The sequence below is a fragment of the Aythya ferina genome (assembly GCF_964211825.1).
Source record: "Aythya ferina genome assembly, chromosome: 1".
In the NCBI taxonomy this organism is placed as follows: Eukaryota; Metazoa; Chordata; class Aves; order Anseriformes; family Anatidae; genus Aythya; species Aythya ferina.
The window spans coordinates 126,759,579-126,780,306 of NC_140296.1; the positions used below are offsets into that span (position 1 = coordinate 126,759,579).

The 20,728-nt window shown below is 43.0% G+C and overlaps 1 protein-coding gene across 1 annotated transcript in view; it reads left to right on the forward strand.

Annotated features, from left to right (window-relative positions):
- Window positions 1-16,841: 16,841 nt before the first annotated feature.
- Window positions 16,842-20,728, forward strand: part of LOC311439957 (uncharacterized protein) — a 55,444-nt gene continuing 51,557 nt past the window's right edge. Inside the window, exons 1-5 of the mRNA XM_084526292.1 lie at window positions 16,842-16,968; window positions 17,995-18,157; window positions 18,508-18,560; window positions 19,460-19,477; window positions 20,034-20,193. Coding sequence (XP_084382418.1) covers window positions 16,951-16,968; window positions 17,995-18,157; window positions 18,508-18,560; window positions 19,460-19,477; window positions 20,034-20,193 — 412 coding nt within the window. The 5' untranslated portion in view covers window positions 16,842-16,950. The remainder of the gene's footprint in view (window positions 16,969-17,994; window positions 18,158-18,507; window positions 18,561-19,459; window positions 19,478-20,033; window positions 20,194-20,728) is intronic.

Consider the following 20,728-nt stretch of genomic DNA (forward strand, 5'->3'; position numbering starts at 1 on the left):
CCAGGGAGAGTTCTCTGGGCAAGCACTTCCAGTGTCTAAATACCCTGATAGTGAATAATTTATTTCATATATCTGATCTAAATCTACCCTTTTTCAGTTTAAATTTTTTATTCCTTGTCCTATCACTACACCCTCTGATAGAGTCCCTCCCCAGTTTTCCTGCAGGCCCCCTTTAGGTACTGGAAGGCTGCTGTAAGGTCTCCCCAGAGCCTTCTCTTCTGCAGACTGAACAACCTCAACTCCCTTGGCCTGTCTCCACAGGAGAGGTGCTCCAGCCCCTTGATCATCCTTGTGGCCCTCCTTTTGACTCATTCTAATACTTCCATACCCTTTTTGTGCCAGGGGCCCCAGAGCTAAATGCAGTACTCCAGGTGGGGTCTCAGGAGAGCAGAGGGGAAGAATCCCTTCCCTTGACCTGCTGGCCATGCTTCTTTTGATGCAGCTCAGGATACGGTTGGCTTTCTGGGCTGCAAGCACACGCTGCTGGATCATGTTGAGCTTCTCATCAACCAACACCCCCAGGTCCTCATCACGGCTGCTCTCAATCCATTCTCTGCCCAGCCTTTATTTGTGCTGGGGATTGTCCCAGCCCAGATGCAGGACTTTGCACTGTTTATTGGCTTATGCACTTTATCTTAGATGTTGGCATGCTTCATTGGTTAGGATAAACAGTACTTCTTCCTGCCAGTTGGTGAGATCAATGGTTACTGCTGCGCTCTTTCTTGCTTTTCAAATGTGTTTGTTTGAGGTACAGGCAAGTTCTTTGCCTTCTGCATTTGTTTGTCCTGGTCTGTTGTGGATCTGCTGTCCCAGTTTATGGAAGTGAGATGAGTAGTAGTGGGCTCCAAAAGCATCTGAAAGCCATTAGGAAGAGTTTGTGTCAGAGATAGAGTTACAACTGCTACATTTTTTTTTCCTCAAGCTTTTTCATTATTATTTTTTTTTTTTTTACTCTTTTTGTTTCAGGGCTTCTGAATATTTCTAATGAAGAAAAAAATCCTCCTCATTCTGTCCATATTTCCCTTCCTAGAGAGAGCATACAGCAGCTGTTAGAGCTGTCCAAAGTATTATCATTTCTTCCCTACAGTTCTGAAGATCCAGGATAAAGAGACGCAGAAGAATATAGTGGTGTTTTGATTTCAGCTTCCAAGAGAAAAGAACGGGGTGTGACTTTCAAGCATCCCAGATGCCCATGTTCTGCTTGTGACACTGGTGGTGACACTGCTTGTCTCTGAAAACGTGGAATTGAGAGAGGAGGAAGAAGGGGCAGAATCACTTCCAGCTGCAGAGGTTATATCTTTGGTGGAGGAAAGAGCTGGTTGCAAAGCTAGGGCTTTCAGAGTAAAGAAGTAACCACCGCAGTTCTCTTGTCCTTTCTTTCTAGGCCTGTGGCCAGAGCTGTGTAACAGGGAAGAGTATCTCTTTATTTCTCTCTGTAATATCACACAGAACAACTTTTTGTGGCCGTTTGGAGGATAAGACTGAGAGAAGAACGCCTTCACAAAATCATTCAGCCTGAATCTTTTCATGGCTTGGTTTGGTGATCTTTCATCTTAGTCCAATTTTAATAATGGTGCATTTATTTTGAAAACAGCTGACTCTGTAAGCAAGAAATTAAAATGAAAAATAGCAGCCCAGTTATGAGACTTCATTCTGGAACAAGCAAACTCTGAAACAGGAGAAGAGAAGAGGCCCTGTAACTGGAGGGAAGGTAAAAGTATTTTCAGCATCTAAATTTTCAGATTTTCATAGAATCATTGAGGTTGGCAAAGACCTCTAAGATCATTTAGTCCAACCACCTATTTTGATACATGGGTGTGTGTAACTTCCTCTTACAGCCCCCCTGGTCCTGAATTCATCAGATGTCGTAGGGAGTCAGTTTGCTTATATGGGAAACATTGAAGGAGTATGGCTTTGGTTAGATGCAGCTGACTATGCTAGTCTCCTGGAATTTCTTACAGGACTGGCTCTTAATTTTCAAAAATCTGTGTGTCTGTCACAATTTAAAAGGTTGTAAGGGGAGCACTTCCATTTCATTTTGTTTATTTATTTATTTATTTTCTATTCAGTTTTAATGTGCTGTGGTTTATATTCCTTTGTGCAAGACTTCCTGCATCATCACCGTCACGGAATTCCTGATGGGCTTTACACTAGGAGAAGTAGCTGTGTTTCTTTGGAAATTTAGTTACTTATTTAGAGGACAGTGGCATTGAGTGTGTGGTATTCTAGGCTTTACAAAAAGATGAACCTACCCAAAAGCATACAGTCAAAGCAGAAGACAAGATGGAAGAATGCAGGGAAACTACATGCCAATAATTAAAAGTTGGACATCTGTTCTTGAGCAGCTAATGCATTTCCCAGCCTACATACTCATGGGAAAGGGTGGTGGTGACCTCCCTTCCCAGGTTGAATTGTCACAATTTTATTTTTCACTTAGGGAGCTCCCAGTGAGCTGCATGCAGCTGAAGATGATAGAAGCAGAAGTGGGGATGCAGTCACAGGAATTTAATACTTAAGATGCTCTGTAGACACACTTTAGATGACCTAAACTCACAAAGGTACATCAGTTCTCTGTGTGCAGTGGCAACAAACTCTTCTGCATAGTGGAGGCAGGAGAGAAGTATGAATTCATTTGTGATGCTTTGCGAGGAATGATTCAGTGTGCTTAACTTTGTCCACGCTTTCTGACTTCAGAGAGAAAAGAAGATGCTCATAGCATCTAGGATGAGGCTGTCTCTGACTTTGGACATGTCAAGGGGAAAGAAGAGAATATATTCTTAAGGGATCCAAATCTTGCAAAATTACATCATTGTAACTATCAAGTTTAATTAAATTTCCATCTCTTTCTCTTAGCCCAAATGACCGGTGTTTAATATCGCTGCATTGAGTGTCCTCTGGAGTGGGGCATGCTATGCTGCATTATTTTGTTTGTGTAGAGTTGGCAAGCAGGTCACAGTGTGTGTTTTTCCTTTGGTTGTCTGGAGGAGTTCAGCATCTTTTAGTTATTATTTAATATTTATTTAAATGTATATTAAATTATTTTAATATTTATATATTTTAATATTTGTATAAGTGTCCTTTAACAGATGTAACGCTTAGGAGCTAGAACAGTCAGTATGAGAAGTAGGCTGGTTTGGAGGGATTTGAAAGCAGATGCTCTGAGCCTGGATAGTGAGAACTTTCAGAGAACTGAAATTCACACTCCTAGGCAGACCCACTCTTGGAAGACTTTTTAAAGTTCCTACCTGCCTCATTATAATTAGAAGTTCTCCCAGTGTTTTGGATGCATGCTGTCTGAACACACCTCCATAAGAACAAAAATCCTCCCCTTCTAATAAAATCTAGCACTGGCTTTCTGAACATCTACCTGCCTGACATTGTATTTCTATTTTGCATAGAAAGGGTGTCAGTCATCACTGTTCAGGACAGAGGTGCACTGAACTGGTGCAGGAGAAGTACTCATAGAGCTTGCATATCATGCCTATTTCTTCTGTTTCTTTTTTTCCAGAAATGGTTTTATCAAAAACATGTACTTACTGCTGCAGTGACTAATACTTGAATGACACCTTTCAAGGTGAAAGATGTGAATTCCAACACACAGAAGTCACTTCTAACTATGCTGACTTAGGATCGTATTTTTCCAAATGAATTCTAAATCCATTAACTTCACGTAGAGTGGGAAGCACTTAATAACCTTGAAAAAAATCAAGCTGTAGATGTCATAGTCATATATTAACAAAAGCAATGCAAATCAAAGACCACTTTTATATATTTCTGGTGATGTACATAGTATATACAGGAAACAAGATGATATATCTTACCACATTTCTATAAGTCTAATTAATCTCTGGGTAAATAAGTCAGTTTTAATGGATGTGTTGGGTAAAAAACAAGGTAAAAACATCTCCAAAGGAGATTTGAGTTTGTTTTCTTGAGGCTGTGTTTCCCTCTGCTGGCATGTAGTTAACACTGCCTTTTTTTTTTTTTTCCTTTTCCTTTTTTTTTTTTTTTTTTTCCCCACTCACAACTAAGCTTCTAAAGGTGTTGCTTCCTTGTACTTCCAAGTGAAACAGTTGAACTATCTTCTTCAGTGACCACAGCAACAGGGCTAACCAGTGAAACAGGCTTACTTTCTAAAAAAAATAAAAATTAAATAAAATACAACAAATAAATACAATTTTGAACTGCCAAGGGAAAACACACAAAGACATTGGAAATAAATACCAAAATAAAAATTTCCTTGCAATATTAAAAAAGAATCATTCCAGTGAAACTATCAACAGAAGTAGAATTGATGTAGTTGATTGTATTCTCCAAATGCCACAAAGTATTAGCAGGAGATTTTCCTGAAGATAGAAGATACAACTAAGGCTACAACTAGGAAAATATGAATTAGACGTGAGAGGAAGTTACTTAGTGTGAGAGCAATGCAGCATTGGAGCAGGTGCCTGAAGATGCTGTGGAATGATCATACCTGGGCCCAGTATGACCTCATCTAGATGTAAATTTGGCCCTGCAACCTGCTTAAAGCAGTACATTGGGCTAGAATGGCTTGCCTATTTTTGTGTGTGTGACATGCATGTTAACTTATTTGGAGAAGATGCAAACTGAAGAGATGAAATGACGAAATTTTGCCTTTGTAAGCTGACAGATTGTGTGTCTGACAGCGTTGTCCAAATGCTTCTTGAACTCTGTCAGGCTCAGTGCTGTGACCACTTCCCTGGGGAGGCTGCTCCAGTGCCTGACCACCTTCTTGGTGAAGCATCTTTTCCTAACATCCAGCCTGACCCTCCCCTGTTGCAGTTTCATGCCATTCCCTTGGGCCCTATCACTGGTCACCAGAGAGGAGAGATCAGCGCCTGCCCCTCCACTCCACTTCTTGAGGAGGTTGTAGATCATGATGAGATCTCCCCTCAGTCTCCTCTTCCTCAGGCTAAACAATCCAAGTGACTTCAGCCATTCCTCATACATCTTCTGCTCTAGATCCTTTACCATCTTTGCAGCCCTCCTTTGGACACTCTAACAGTTTTATGTGGCACCCAGAACTGCACACAGTACTCAAGGTGAGACCACACCAATGCAGAGTAGAGTGGGACAATCCTTTCCCTTGACCAGCTCGCATTGCTCTTCTTGATGCACCCCAGGATACAGCTGGCCCTCCTGGCCACCAAGGCACACTGTTGACTCATGGTTAGCTTGCAGTCAACGAAAACCCTGAGATCCCTTTCTGCAGGGCTGCTCTCCAGCATCACTGATGGGCTGCAGTATCTTCAAAAGCAGCTTCCTGGGGGACCTTACTAACTAGTTCCCTGAGCATCCTGAAGTCTGCTATCTCTAGATCCAAGATTGAAGTTCTGGTGGCATTTTTCTTCCTATCACCAAAGATTTTAAACTTGACTACTTCATGATTACTATGGCCAAGATGTCCACCGATTGCTACTTCACCCATGAAATCCTCTCTGTTCACAAGAAACAGATGTAGTACAGCACCATTCCTAGGCAGCTCCCTTAATTATATTAATGATACCTAGAAATTACCATCAAGGTGCTTGAGGAATCTTCTGGATCTGTTTGTATCAGCTGTCTGATATTCTCAGTTCACATTTGGCCTGTGCACAGCTCCCACAGCTGTGCTTGCTGCTCCCCTCAGGCACTGGCAGATCACTCAGGTACACCCTGCAGCCCGGGGCCTGGATGGCCGCATGTCTATCTGGGTAGGCGCATTGCTCCCCGTGGCTGGAGAGGCCGCGAGGGGACACAGAGGACATGGCTTTCTGCAGGGCAGATACAATGACTGGAGCTCCTTTTGAGTGGGCTAAAATGGCCGCCGCAAGCAGCCATGGCAGCACTGTCCCTGCACAGTCCCTGCCCCACTGCAGCCTTCATAGGTCTCGTGGTGGCCACCACCACCCCAGGTGCACCCAAACCCTGCCAGCCGATCTGGCGGGCGCTGCCTCCTGCGAGCCCTTCCTGAACACCCTGGGGTCCCCTCGCTCGGGTCCCCTGAGCACTCTTGCCTCGGTGCGTGTTGTAATGGGATCAGGGCACAGGGTGCTCTTTGGTACTGGAGTGTGCTGCTCCTGAGACCGGGGGATGAGCTTTGCAACAGCAGGGTGAATGGCTGGCTGTGACAGGCAGCAGAACAGGGAGAAAGATATTAAAATTGTACTGAGTTGGAGTAGGAGTTGAGCTGGTGAATGGACAGCAGGTGTTTGTGCTGAGAAAAGAACCGGGATCAGAACTGCAGTGTTTCTGAGATAAACTGATGCAAACTGAAGTGCTGTAAATCATTTATGTAAATACATTGAAATGGACAGATATGAAGTCTTAAAGCTGTTTCATCTTCCCTTGGGGTAGTAACCAGTATACACTGAATAAACATAGTTTATGTTACATTTTAAACTATTTTTAGTTTAGAAGTGTGCATACTAAGGCTGTGCCTTTTAATCAACCCTGTTAAGTTAATGGTTTAGATTCTGCACTTTTATCATTTTTCCATGATAGATAAATAACTAGATTAGCATTAGGTTTTGTTTCTCAACTCATTTCAGTATAGTTTCGTGGAAGCTGGAATTCAGTTAATGCACAATCCCTCAGCACTTAAAATTTGTCATTACAGCTACCTTAAACATGTTGTTTTCACAAAAAGTAAACTTGTCTAAACATACTTGACATAGACATGGATTCAATTTAAATAAAGCAAGATTTATCTCTCAAAAAATAATTAGTTGATTGATCTTTTTTCTTTTTCTGGTTACTTATTTTCTGTGTTTCAGAAATCAGGGAGCTTATCTCCTCAAAACTAGTTCCTATTTGTAGATATGGAGGGAAAAAGCAATTTCCATGCTTTTGCAGTCCCCTAAGCCTCTTTTAGTTTGAATAAGCTAGTCATTACTTTGAAACAGGTGAATAAACAGAAGGAAGGAAATATTCTGTGAGGACATGAACAGACTGCTCTTGTCAAAAACTGGCTGAACACCTTTGTAAACTGTTTTCTGGACTGTTACTAATGACATACTTGCTCAGTAGTTTGATCTTCAAAATGTTGTAGAAAACTTGTAGGGCTTTATTAATTTTTTACTTTAGTTAATTGGCTGTATTCTAAAAGGTTAATCAGAACTCAGCATATGTCTGTTATGATTTTAAAATGAATTGTAAAAATACTTATTTTTAAACCAGCCTGTTAAATAAACACCAAAAACTAAATCAGTTTGACTTCTTGACTTATATGTTATTTGTCTACTTCTTTCTCCTTCATTTTAAACTGCTTTTTATGAATTCTTAGTGTCCTAATTCTTATAACCCAATTTTCCTGTATTTCTGTTCTTCTGGCTAGGGCAAGAGGCAGTTCATATTCTGTCTGACTGAGAACTATTTGTTTGCTCTCTGACTAACCTATAGTCATCCACTGACCAGCTGGCCATGTAGCTTCTGTACAAGATAGATCACTGCTGATCTTCAACAGCATACTCCTCCTCAGTGAAAAATATACCTGGTCTCTCTTTTCTTTATAATTCTACCTTTTAAAACCTGATGATCTTGTTTAAATATTTTTTTTGGTGCTACAGTGCATGGTGGCTTGCTGGTATTTGAAATGTAAGGAAGAAGGAAATCTGTGGGGTGATAATCTATCATGGAGTCACCATCCCTGGGGGTGTTCAAGGAGAGGTTGGACGTGGTGCTTAGGGACATGGTTTAGTGGGTGACACTGGTGGTAAGGTGATGGTTGGACCAGATGGTCTTGGAGGTCTTTTCCAACCCTGATGATTCTATGGTTCATTCTATCATGTGTCTTGTCTGCAGTGTGAGCCTTTTGTTCCTTTCTCTTGGCATTCCTGTGTGATAGTAGGTGGGATAACCTCCATTTTGAGATTGAAATTGATGAGGACATTGACTGCTCTGTACCAGGGCCTTTCCAATACCTTTCCAATACCTGTCATTGATCCTCTGTCCCTAGAATGTAGAAGATACCTTTTCTTGTGACTTAATCAACCAGCTTGACTTCCTCAGCTTTCTAAAGGTAGATTCCTACAAGCTCTTCCTGAGCTGAGAAGCTGTGCAACACCTACAGTGAGGGAGAGAAACCTGCAGGAGAGAGACAAGCTGTTAATGCTTGCTGTGTTTTAACCCTGGTAGGCAGCTAACCACCACGCTCCCCAGATGGGACGGGGGAGAGAATCGGAAAGGTAAAAGTGAGAGAACTCGTGGGTTGAGATAGAGACAGTTTACAAGGTAAAGCAAAAGCTGTGTATGCAAGCAAAACAAAACAAGGAATTTGTTCACTATTTGCCATCAGCAGGCAGGTGTTCGGCCACCTCCAGGAAAGCAGGGCTCATCACACATAATGGTTTCTTGAGAAGACAAATGCCATCATTCCAAACATCCTCTCCCTTCTTCTTTACCCCAACTTTTACTGCTGTGCATGATGTCGGGATGGAGGGGAGAATCAGCCACGTGTTGGTGACCCCCTTGTCCCACCCACACCCCAATATATGTCATATGGTATGGGATATCTCTTTGGCCCGTTTAGGCCAATTGTCTTGACTGTGTCCCCTCCTGGTTGCTTGTGCACCCCCAGCCTCCTTGCTGGCAGGGCAGTATGAGAAGCTGAGAAATCCTTGGCTCTGTCTAAGCACTGCTCAGCAATAACTAAAAACACTAGTATGTTAACGCCACAGTTTTCATCAAACATCCAAAACAGAGCATCGTATGAGCCTCTGTGAAGAAAATGAACTCTATCTCAACCATGACAGTGCTAAGAGGCTGGTTTTCAAATGATGTCTGTTAACGTTGCTCTCGATCATTTCATACTCACTATAGACAAATCAAAATGCAGTCCATCTGGGCTGTGTTCAGGTGCCGACGATACAAACTGTCAGATACATTTTGTCTTAGATGTCTGAAACAAATTAATTTCCAGAGTAAAGCCAGTGAATGTAGCAGAGTGGTCCTTAAGTCTGAATTTAAGCCTGTAAGTTTCCATGCTGAATTCAGAGTCCTGCAGCTACAAAAGGATCTGGGTTTACTATTATTATTTTTTTCCTCCAAGTTAAAACAAACAATCAACACTAACAAAAACTCAATTTTCTCTTTAGAAGTACAGCTCTCATTGTAAATATCTGATATGGACCATAGCCTTGTGCCTTATGGCTTGCTTTCTGCAGCTAATACAATGTACTACTGAAACAGTCAGACTGATCCTTGGGCATTCTGCTGCTGGCAGTGATGACGACAAATGGGACAACCACCCACTTTGTGGAATCATTAAGTTTTAGTTTCCTCAACTTCTATGAAAAGACCTCAGGAAAGACTGGAGGAAGAAGGGAAGAAGAGATGGAGGGTGCTAAAGAAAATGGAGGGAATTAGTTTAGTGACATACCAAGAAGCAATACTGTAAGGAAACATAGACTTCCATTTCTAATGTTTTATTTGTTTTGTTTTTAAAACCTGTAATGAAAAGAAAAGACACAGGAGTGAAAATTCTTGCAAATGACAAGGTAAAGAAGCCAGTGGGTTTTGTATTTAATTATGAATAACTATTTTTTTTTGGGGGGGTGTGTGTGGGGGTGTGGAGGTGGAGGTGGAGGAGGGTATGTGTGTGGCCACACAAGAGAAAGACACAATACTCTGTCCACCTCGTGGAACAGCAATACTGAAATACTGAATCTCTTCCTGAATACTTCAGGAAGTGTAGAGTCCTGCACCTGGGAAGGAACAACTGCATGTGTCAGTACAGTCTGGGGGATGACCTGCTGGAGAGGAGCTCTGAGGAGAAGGACCTGGGTGTCCTGGTGGACGACAGGTTGACCATGAGCCAGCAGTGTGCCCTGCTGGCCAAGAGGGCCAATGGGATCCTGGCGTGCATTAAAAGGAGCTTGGCCAGCAGGTCAAGGGAGGTGATTCTCCCCTCTACTCTGCCCTGGTCAGGCCTCACCTGGAGTACTGTGTCCAGTTCTGGGCTCCCCGGTACAAGAAAGACAGGGATCTCTTGGAAAGAGTCCAGTGGAGGGCCACAAAGATGATAAAGGGCCTGGAGCATCTTCCCTATGAGGAAAGGCTGAGAGACCTGGTCTGTTCAGCCTTGGTAAAAGAAGACTGAGAGGGGATCTTATTAATGTTTACAAATACCTTAAGTGTGGGAGACAGAGGTATGTGGCCAACCTCTTTTCAGTGGTTTGTGGGGACAGGACAAGGGGCAATGGCCACAAAATGGAGCACAGGAAGCTCTGCATCAACATGCGAAAGAAATTCTTCATGATGAGTGTGACAGAGCACTGGAACAGGCTGCCCAGGGAGGTTGTGGAGTCTCCTTCTATGGAGATATTCAAGGCCCGTCTGGATGCCTACCTGGGCAACCTGCTCTAGGGAATCTGCTTTGGTGGGGGGGGTGGACCCGATGATCTCTTGAGGTCCCTTCCAACCCCTACAGTTCTGTGATTCTGTCATTCTGTGAAATGCCAAGACATTCCCAATGCAAGACTCCCTCTGGTTTCTCTAAGGTAAGTGAAGAAACAAAGCCCCAAACTTTTGCAAATGTACACAGTGACAGCAGTGGTTTTTGTTGTTGTTGTTGTTTTTTGTTGTTTTGTTGTTGTTGTTGTTGTTGTTGTTGTTGTTTTCCCCACTGTTACGTACTTACTATATTTTCCTTTATGTCTTCCACAAGCTGGAAGATGTACTGGGGAGATTTCTCATAGCTTTCCCCTCTGCCAAAAAGGTAGATGCGAATTGAAAAGTCAGGAAAGGCTTCAGAAACAAAAGAATTTTGATTTAGGGAGTAAAAATGTGCTGAGCAGCTGCTGGTGGTGAAAAGCAATTAGTACACAAGGAATACTTGTTTTTCCATAATGGGAACATAATTTATATAAATGTGCCAAGATGCGTACGTACTTGAAGGTCACTGATCAGTATGTGACCGGTTCAAACTGATCTTTCTTCTTTCATTACTTGATAGCTGAAATGTTTAGTTCATCTCCCTTCTTCGTTGGACCTCAGGAGAGCTATCACTGTCAGAGGTTTTTTTTTTTTGTGTTTCTGGCTGGGCGGTATATGTCCCTCATGTGTTGAGTCATTATTTTCTTTGCTGTCCATTGGTGGGAAATTTCACCTGGAACATGGTGTCATGCTGCTCCATGAGAACATGGTGTAAAATTCAACAAGGTCCCAAGTGTTGGTGCTGGGTAAGGAATTTGTCAGGTACCTGATGTGGTCAGAAGCTGGGAAAAGGATGTGTTAGCAAATGGCATGTGACTTGGAACCTGCACGGGTATGTGGAAGAATTGAATGTCAGTGAAGAGGCTGAGGACTTTGCAGAAGTGCATTTGGATTCACTGGAATTTTGTTTATTTTTCAGGTATCTGTAGGGAAGAGTGGGTACAGAAAGGGTGGCAGGTAAGAGGAACAGGTGTATCTATTGTGTCCTTGTGATTTTTGTTTATTATTTGAAAAATGAATTTTGTTTACTTTCCAAACAAATAGGTTTGTTCAGTCTGGAACACCTTGCAGGTTATGGTTAAATGAACACTTCGGTGGTGTTTCAGGACTAGGTTAACTATTGGTTGAAGATAGTGACCTGCATATTTTTCAGGTGTTTTTGTGAGAGGTATCCACTCTAGTCCTCCTTTTTAAATGTGTTGCTTCACCATTTTTATTAAATTTTTTTTTTTTTTTTGGTAAACAGGGAGTTATGGGGTAAGTAGTGGTGTTGCAAAAGGAAGCTCCATTTGCCCCAGTATGCCTGAATATCTGAGCTTTGCCCTTTCCTTGTTGTCTTTTATCTTAGATGCCCAGGTAACATCATGGGGATGACTCTGAAGAACCTGGACCACCTGGTTCTGTATCCCAGCCAGATGCCCATGGCTGTGGGGAGAACATGGCACAATTTGTCCCCATAATTTGTGTGCTACAGTACCTGGAGAAGACAAGGCAGCTGACAGAAAAGCTGAAGATTAAAGCTATGGAGTTCTTGCAGACAGCTTCATCTGATCTGTTGCACCATTTCTTTACTGTCAGTACTGAGTGATCCAGTTCTCTTAACAAGTGGTTTCTTTTTCATGAATACAATACCATCATGTCAGATGGAAAGTAGTTGTTGCTTCTGGAAGATCTTCACTCTTATTATCTTCCACCCAGGCTACCAGAGGGAGCTTCAGTTCAAACATAGCAATGGATCCCCCACTGTATTTGGAGAGGTACTTGGGAAAGGCAGTATCTGGTGAACAACTGCCCTTCCCTTCTCAGTAAAGAACAAGTCTTCTTAAACCTTGTGTCTCTTCTTATGTGGCCCCAAGTCTGTTAGTGGATTGTTCTCACTCTTTCAATAGGCTGGCTAGAGCACCTTGATGGTAAAGGAGTGGCCGTGCCAGAAACATGCAGAAATGCTGTTGGTCCTCCTCATAACTGTCACTGGCCTGATATAAGCATAAAGCTTATGATGAACTCTTTAGGACACTAGTATACCTCTCACCTCTCCCTCTCTTTTCTTCTTCTGACTCTTTCAGAAGGTGAAGAAAAGTGATCCAGAACTAGTAGGGTCCAAGCAGCTGCCTGCAAAGACAAGAACCAGAGCAGTCATTATGCCTGGAAAGCTGATGAGATTTTCTCAGTTCAGTGGGGTAAGTGGGAGAGATCAAGCAAGAGCCAGAGCTTTGTTTTTGTGTCAAGAAGGTTCAGAAGATAATAGATGCTTTCAATGGGTTGCATCGATTTTTGGAATGTTAGCTAGAAATAAGCTTTGCTAGTTATTTGTGCCCTTTGATGTAAACTATGCAAAAGCTGCAGGTTTCACGGTTTACACCTGTGTTTTGGAAAGAGAGAGACATGGCTTGCCCTCTGATAACCTTCTTGTGAAGATTTCCAAAGTCCATATTTTCATAATTCTCCAAAGCTCAGTTCCATTTAACAAATTCAAAGCTTATAATATAAAACCTTGCACTAGATTCCCAGGCAAAGATTTCAGAAGACGGGATTAATCCTGATACAGGCTTCTGGATTTTCCTTCAAATTGCAGATGGTCTCAGTGTAGAGGCCAATCATTGTGAGAGGCACAGAACAATTTACTCTAAGTCTCCTTCAAGCTTTCTGACCCAGTCAGTTCCTGCTCCTTCTGCTGTTTGTCCAGGTGTGCTCTCAAGTCCTTTGACTTTGGTGCAGTGGACAAATTTTGCTGTCAAAGTAGCAGAAAGTTCTCCACCCTGATATTACAGAGGGATTCTTTTGAGGACTCCATTATGTTATGTGTGCTAGTCAGGTAGCAGAAATACTATGGCCTCACAGATTTTATAAACCTTGAATGGTCTGTGAAAAATTCTTAACGCAAAAGTATGCTACAGTATACGTCAGTATACTATCAAATCCGATTGTCCTCAAAAAAGATGCTACACAGTATGTATAGATGTTATGGGTGTATAAGAGGTGAGCTGGGAATGTCAGTGATCAGGAGCATGAAGTTTGTGGTTGCAAAGGAAAGAAGGCAACAACGGAGGAGACCCCAGGCCTGTTTGAAGATGGTAATGAGTGTTTGCAGGAAAATGAAGAGTGATTCAGTGGCTTTAATGGCTGATTCTGCAGCATAGGCTCTGTAACAGATGTGGTTCTTTAAAGAAAATGATAAAGTCAGAATCACAGAATGTCTGAGTTGGAAGGGGCCTTTAAAGAACATCTAGTCCAGCTCTACCCCTGCCATGGGCAGGAGCATCTTTCATTAGATGAGGTTGCTCAAAGCCCCATCCAACCTGACTTTGAATACTTCCAGGGAGGGGCAATGATGAGTTCTTCTCTGCTCAGTCTCCTGTCAGCTTTCCCAGTGCTCTTCTGATAGAAAATGACAATATTAGTGCCTTTAAAATTTCTTCAATTAGATTAAAACATTGGAGTGAGTGCCAAGGTGCTATCACACTTGATCCTGATTCTGAACTATGGAAGGTGTCTTCCCTTATCATGGGTGTGACCTTTACTAAGTCTCTACTCCTTCCTTTCCACTTTTGATGCAAACCATCTAGTGAGAAACAGGTTTCTGTTTGGTTTTGTGTTACCACTATGCGTGTCCTTTGCTCCAGCTGAACAGTGTATTTTCATGAGGGATATAGATCCTTCACCTCCCATGGATCCCTTGACTGAGCACTTCTATCACAAAGGCATTCTCTGAGTTTATGTACAGAAGCAAACTGCAGAAGCTGCGCACAGGTTTGCTGTACTCTCAGTATTTCAGAGACTTCTTCAGGTCTATGACACCTCTGCAGCTGTCAGTCAGTGCCTTCAATGCATATCCTTCATATGCATGTTGCTGTGACCAAGAGCCAGGTTTGCCTAAGTCAAACAAGAAACAGAGAATGCACCTGGGCAAACACTGTAGAAGGAGCACAGTGGGACAGGATCAGAGAGCTCTCCCCAGCACGTGGGGCCTTGGTGGGCACAGGTCCTGTCAGAAGTCTGCCAGCAACTGGGCCTCTCTGGCTACGGTTTATTGTTTTTGTTGCTTTTATTTTATTGCACCTGGCTGGTGCTTTCTCTGGGAAAATGTCAGATTTTAGGCAAAGGAGCAATTAAAAAATTTGTCTGCCATTTTCAGTAACGTGACCTGCCTTCACAAGAACGGGGAGAATTTGTCTATCAAAATAAAAAGTGGCCAGTCTTCCTTGCCTGGGAGCCTAGCACTGATTTAGGCTGACTCAAAGTGATCTCTGAAATGAGTTGTGAGAACTGATTAATCTAATTGGCCAGAGGCCAGATGAGCAGTGAAATACTCACTTGAGGAAAAGGCAGTACTAGCACCAAGTGCTCCTGTGCATAGCGGATAGCCCACATGACCCACGCTTGCTCTAGAGTGGCCTGGTGATAAAGGTGAAATGGAGATCAGTCTTCCAAACCCCAGCTGGAAAAAGAATATAGAGAGCCTGGGGAACAGCAATCCCAGGTTAGCTGGAGATTTCTAGGCATCCTGGAGCCTGGTTTTGCCAGACATGGAGGTCCCAGCTGCCTGCTTGAGTAATGCCACATTAGGACCTAGATATGTAAAGTTTAGGCTGCATCAGCACGATTAGACAGTGCTGGGAAATATTTCCATGAGCAGAACCTGAGCTGTCTGTATTATTAGGACAGTCCCTGTTACATTTCCGCCTAAACTAACTAATGCTGTCTCACATGAGTTGCAGATGTAGTTCATGAGTTTACACAATCCACGTACTACTCATGACTGGCAGTTTACATGATGACAATGCTCTTCTGACAGCCAGGATGGTTAAGCAGCACAATTGCCTACCTTTCTATACAGGTTGTCAGTGCTAGAAAATGGACCCCATGTTTAATTTGTGAGTTCTAGGCTGACCCTCGGGTGCTAAAAGATGGTATCCCTGCACTCTCGACCTTTCAGACCCAGACATGAACAATGAGGAACTGGAACTCGTTCTTGAGACATCATCTTTGCAGACAGTGCCTTTTCTAATGGATGTTGCAGAGAGCTCATGGAGACCTCTGCTGGTCAGTGGACGTTTCCATTTTACTCATTGTGTACAGGGAGGGAAAAGGCAAAGTCACTGTCAAATCAGTGGTTAGTGGCTGGTGGTAGTGTCGATACAGTGCTCCTTTGTGCACAAGGAATTGCTCTGTGCCTTCACACCAAACAGCCTACAGATATCCTCATTGCCATAAACTGTTCCAGAGCTACTAAACCTCTGCCCCGAATGACAGCACTGCCTTCTGTGTACTGTGTGCAGGGGTGAGCTCTTCCTGTTGGCTGCACAGCAGCAATCCATCTCCAGATGAAACAAAGGGACACGAGTGACAGGTGATCAGGACCTGGCCTGGGTCAATGATCAGCAAAGTTCTCTCTGTTTTTTGTGCTTTTTTTTTTCTTTTTCTTTCCATGAAAAGCCCATTTGGTCAAAAGTCTCCAAGGTGGCCTTGCAGGAGGGGATGTTATGAACTGGTGGATGGCAGCCAAAGCATCTGCTATTGGCTGAGGGACACTGGGCACAGTATGCCCATCTCTGCTGCTGAATGAGTATAATCTCAGGAGAGAGAAGGAGGTGGGGAGAAGCTAGCTCCTCCCCCCATCCAAATCTCCATTTAGGCTGTCCTAGAAAGAAATTACCCCCCTAAAATCAGCCTTGGTGACTTCAGAAGAAGAGGGTCATTGGAGATTGGGCAGCAAGAGCCCCCAAGATGAGGATAGCCATCCTCCTGAGCCTTCTGTTCCATGCTGCTGCTGCTCTTCACCATCTGTGAGTGATGCTGAATTTCTGTTTCAGTCTCTTTCACAAAAGCATCAGTCTAGGTAGATTGACCATATTCTAGGCCATCAGCTGTCCTTCTTCCTGCTCTTATCAGATCACCCCAAAGAGCAGCTGAATTGTTTATGTTACCTCTTATGTCCTGTAAGTTAAAATACAAATCTTCTCTTTGGGAGTCTTCCAGGTCAGACCTTATGCCTAGGTATGTTTGCTTCTGTTGTTGTCTAACTGGATCAAATCACTTGTGCCTAGACTGTACTGCTATGAGGCCACCTCTTCCTGAAGACTGTGAAGGACAGTTTTGGGAAGTTGAGGAGATGTATGCAGTCAAGGGGTTGAAATAGGTTATAAGTCTGTACTTAAGCTAAATCAAGCAGAAACTACTTCGTAAGTAGGCTGTAAAGCAATCACTGCATTGTTGCTTTGGACTGTTGACTACAGTAATGTCACCTTGCTGAGGAATTCTGCAGTAGTGGGCTGCTGCAGGAAAGCTCTTTTGTGTCTCTGAGCCCTCAACTTGGTGCAACCTTTGATGTCTTCTTTCTCCTGTCCCAGACATTACCTGGTGGCGATCCCTGCAGCTCTCCGCTACCCATCCACCCAAATGGCTTGCCTCCATATCACCTGTTACGAAGCAAAGCTTCAAGTGAAACTGGTCCTGGAGCGCTCTGAAGGACACAATCTCTTAGTGCAAGAAACCATCCAGAAGGAGAAGACTTTCATGTGCGCTAAGTTCTGGGTGAGCCACTCTAGGCAAACTGCATCTCTTCAGGAGCTGTAAAACCCTTGTAGCTGCTCCCTAGCCAGGGCTGACATGGACAGGCTCTACTTTGCCTTGGGGTGAGTCTGCTAGGAAGGAGAGTGGATGGTCCTTGTGGTTGTGTAGCTCAGCACAGTATCCCTTGCTCGGCACTGAATTACTCTTCTGAATCTGACTTTTAATTTGAAGTTACATTTGTTAAAAACTACTACCCATCTGAGTATATAGTAAGGACCTACCTGTTTCCTTGTCCTCCACTCCAGATCAGATAGAGCAGCTTTTCTTGTCTCTGAAGGACTTGTGCAGTTCCATAGCTAAAGCCTAGGGAAATGGTGGTTTGCATGTGATAGACTACAGTTTCTGTAGGACCTGCAGCCAGGCAGCAGCTCAACTCTTGGGATGTACTGAACTGGAAATGGATGCACTTGTTATTTGTAAACAGCATCTTAGAGCTGATTCATTGTTAGTGAGAATTTAACTAAGATTTATGATAAGGCAGGCATGCCTCAGCAGTAACCCTTTTATTATGCAGTATATTCTGTGCTGAGGCTGCTGGGATCTTTGGCTGCAGGAATCAGGAAGACCCTGTGGTTTGCTCTGTCCTTGTAATGTGGCTTTCTTACTTACATATGCTGCATAGGTTTGAAGGCCTAACATCTGAGGCTATGTCAAACAGCTCAATTTCTCTGCTTCGATTCTGTGCTTCTATATCCCACCTTTCTGGCATTTTCTCATCTACCTAGCTGTCACTTTCTTGTCCCAAAAGTTCCTTAGACAGCAGGAAAAAGGATGGATTCCATGGTATGCAGGGCCTCTTGCTGTAGTGTAGTGAGTGCACCGAGTGCATTCTTGATGTGATCTGAGTCCAGATGTTGAAAGGCATTACGTGTGGGAGGTGAAGAACTGGTTATTTTTTCCATTTCCACCTTACTCTCAATTCCTGCTCAGGGCCCCCAGAGGTAATATCACTTGGGAGCTGCATGCTCTTCTCTCTTTTCTGTACAGGTTGCACCTCCAGCTGATGGCACAGAGGAGATTGCCACTGTCAAGCTGCTTATCAGAGGCCAAGGAATCAGTATTGAGGATAAGAAAAAGGTCCTGATCAGAAAGGCCAGCAGTGGCACCTTCATCCAAACAGACAAGCCCACCTATAAACCAGGTCAAACAGGTAAGAGCTGCAGATGGGAGCAAGCGTGGAGCCTGGGCTCTCTGCTTGTAACATCATATGAGAAGACTACAATTGCCTGAGATTCATGGAAAACCCTAGCAGAAGGCTTTGATATAACTCATGTTGAAATTATGTTTGGAGTGGCTGTGATGTGCAGACTGTGGTGACTGTAAAGTTGCAGGAGACAGTAGCTCTTTATCCATGATATCCTACATAGGGGAATACCCATGTCAGATGTTACCACACACATATGTAGAATGGAAACAGGACCTGGGGATACAAAAGAAGCAGGGGTCTTCAGGGAAGGACTGAAATGTAATAAATATATTTCCTGGTTTCCTTGCCTTCAGTGAAATTTCGTATTGTGACTCTGGATGAGGACTTCATTGCACTTAATGATTCGGTAAGCCAGTCCTGAGGGCCATGGAAGAGGCTGCCCTTTTCCATGTGTGAATCCCACTTCTTTTTTCCCCTGCTTATCTGCCAAAGCTCCAATTTCTCCTTGTCCCCTGCATTCATCCCTGGGCCAGGCCTAGTGAAGGTCTAGAGGAGAACGGTAACTCAAGTAAACTCAGGTAACTCAGGAAGATGACAAAGATGTATGTGTTTCTTGCTCATCTTGGTAAAATAGCTCTACAAGCACAAGAATGGCTCATATTGATGTGTGAGGTGCTAGTGCCATGTGAGTAGTTTGCTATTAAGGTTTTCCTGGGGCTGTGGAGTGGAGGGGTGCTCTTAGGCTGGCTCTTACAACTTGGAATATAAGAAATTCTGATAAGACATTAGGAAAAAGCTTTTTCATTGTGAAGATTAACAGATATTGAATAGGTGCCCAGAGAAGGAATTTTCTTCCTTGCAGATGTTCAGAACTCAACTGGAGAAGGCTCTGAGCAATCTGCTCTAATAAGATGTGCTTTCAGATGACCTCCAGAGCTTCCTTCCAAACTACAGGACTGTGTAACTCTGTAAATCCTCTGAGACTCTGCAGCTGAGCCAGAGCTACATCAGTTTTAGTAGCGAGTTTTCCTGATGGAGGACTCTGTCAGGAAGTCATTAGCAAGTGCTGGGTGACCTTCAAAATGGCTTTTCTTTTTCCTTTTTCCAGACCTTCCCATAATGGACCCACAATGTATTTCTCCTTTTTGGTGACATTTGTACAATTTATATTGCTTATCAGTGCTCTAAATTTCCAAGTCACTAGTCCCACACCCTTCACAGAAGGCTTTGCATCTCAAGTACCTTGTGTGTGTTACCAGCATGTGTTTCTCTCTTTTAATGTTTTTACCTTTCTTTCCCTCCCAGATTTCCCTGTTTCTTCAGGTGAGTGATGCTGAAATCTAGTATTACAGTAATGTTGATGGCAGCCGATTCATTGGGCTATTCATATTCAGTTCCTGGTAGATTTTATGGATCTGTGAGTAGAATGGTAGGACTTCAAGATTACTTAATTGAACTTACTACATACAGCCTCTGTGCCTCTTTTATGTACTTGATATTATGCTCTCAGTTACTTCAGTATCTGAGTTGATCCTGACATACAGGAGTATGGACAGAACAATTCAGACCATTTGGACCATCTTGTAAAGGATCTTTCTTTAAGATCAGAATTTAGAGAAGTGTAAAAGGGGACTCAGATGCCAAGAGAAAAATGTAGCATTACATTGTTTTCAAAATTTCTTTTGAATTTTTTGATTTTTTTTTCTTTTGAATTTTTTTGAACGTTTTTTGAAATTTCCGTTTGAATTATTTTGAACTATTCCAAACCTTCTTTCTTAGCTGTCTTCCAGCTAGCACAAAAATCCTGAAACTGGGTTTCTGTGGGGTGTGGATCACTGAGATGCTGGAACAATTGCTTCTTTCTCTTTTGTGGATTTAGGACCCTAACAACAACCGGATAGAGCAGTGGCTGAATGTGGTGCCCCAAGATGGCATTGCAGATCTGTCTTTCCAGCTAAGTGATGAGCCACTGCTTGGGACGTATGTCATCAATGTAACCAGTGGGGAAGCATACGACAGCTTCTCTGTTGAGGATTATGGTATGAGCCTGTGGGGAATATGTTTGAGCTGCAGAGATAACTTTTCTCTTTGGTCCAGAAACATGGGTGTTTGTTCCATGATAACCATTCTGGGAGAAAATGGGAAAAGTAATAGCATCTGTTATAGAAAAGAGTCTGAGCTGAGGCTCAGCAGAAAGAACACTTTGGGACCTTGGGCTGGTGTGTGGGAGCAATGTTGTGCATGGCCCTAGACCTGTGACACTGCTGATCACTGTAGATCTCTGTGTGAGACAAAACAAGGTCATTGGGATGGGCTTTCAGGAGTGTGTGAAATTCAGTGCCATCCCATTTCTATTTTATTCCCTAATTAACTGTGCTGAGATAAATAGCTATCTGATGTGGATCTGATGTGGAGGAATATGGACATGTTTGGATTTTAGTTTAGAAAAGATCAGTCAATGAGGGGCTACATGCAAATTTGTTAAAGAAGTAATGGAAATCTTCCGTTTCTCTTTCCCACCAGTTTCCTTCTCAATTTCTTGGCTCTTATTCCAATGCAGTCCATTTTTATGTT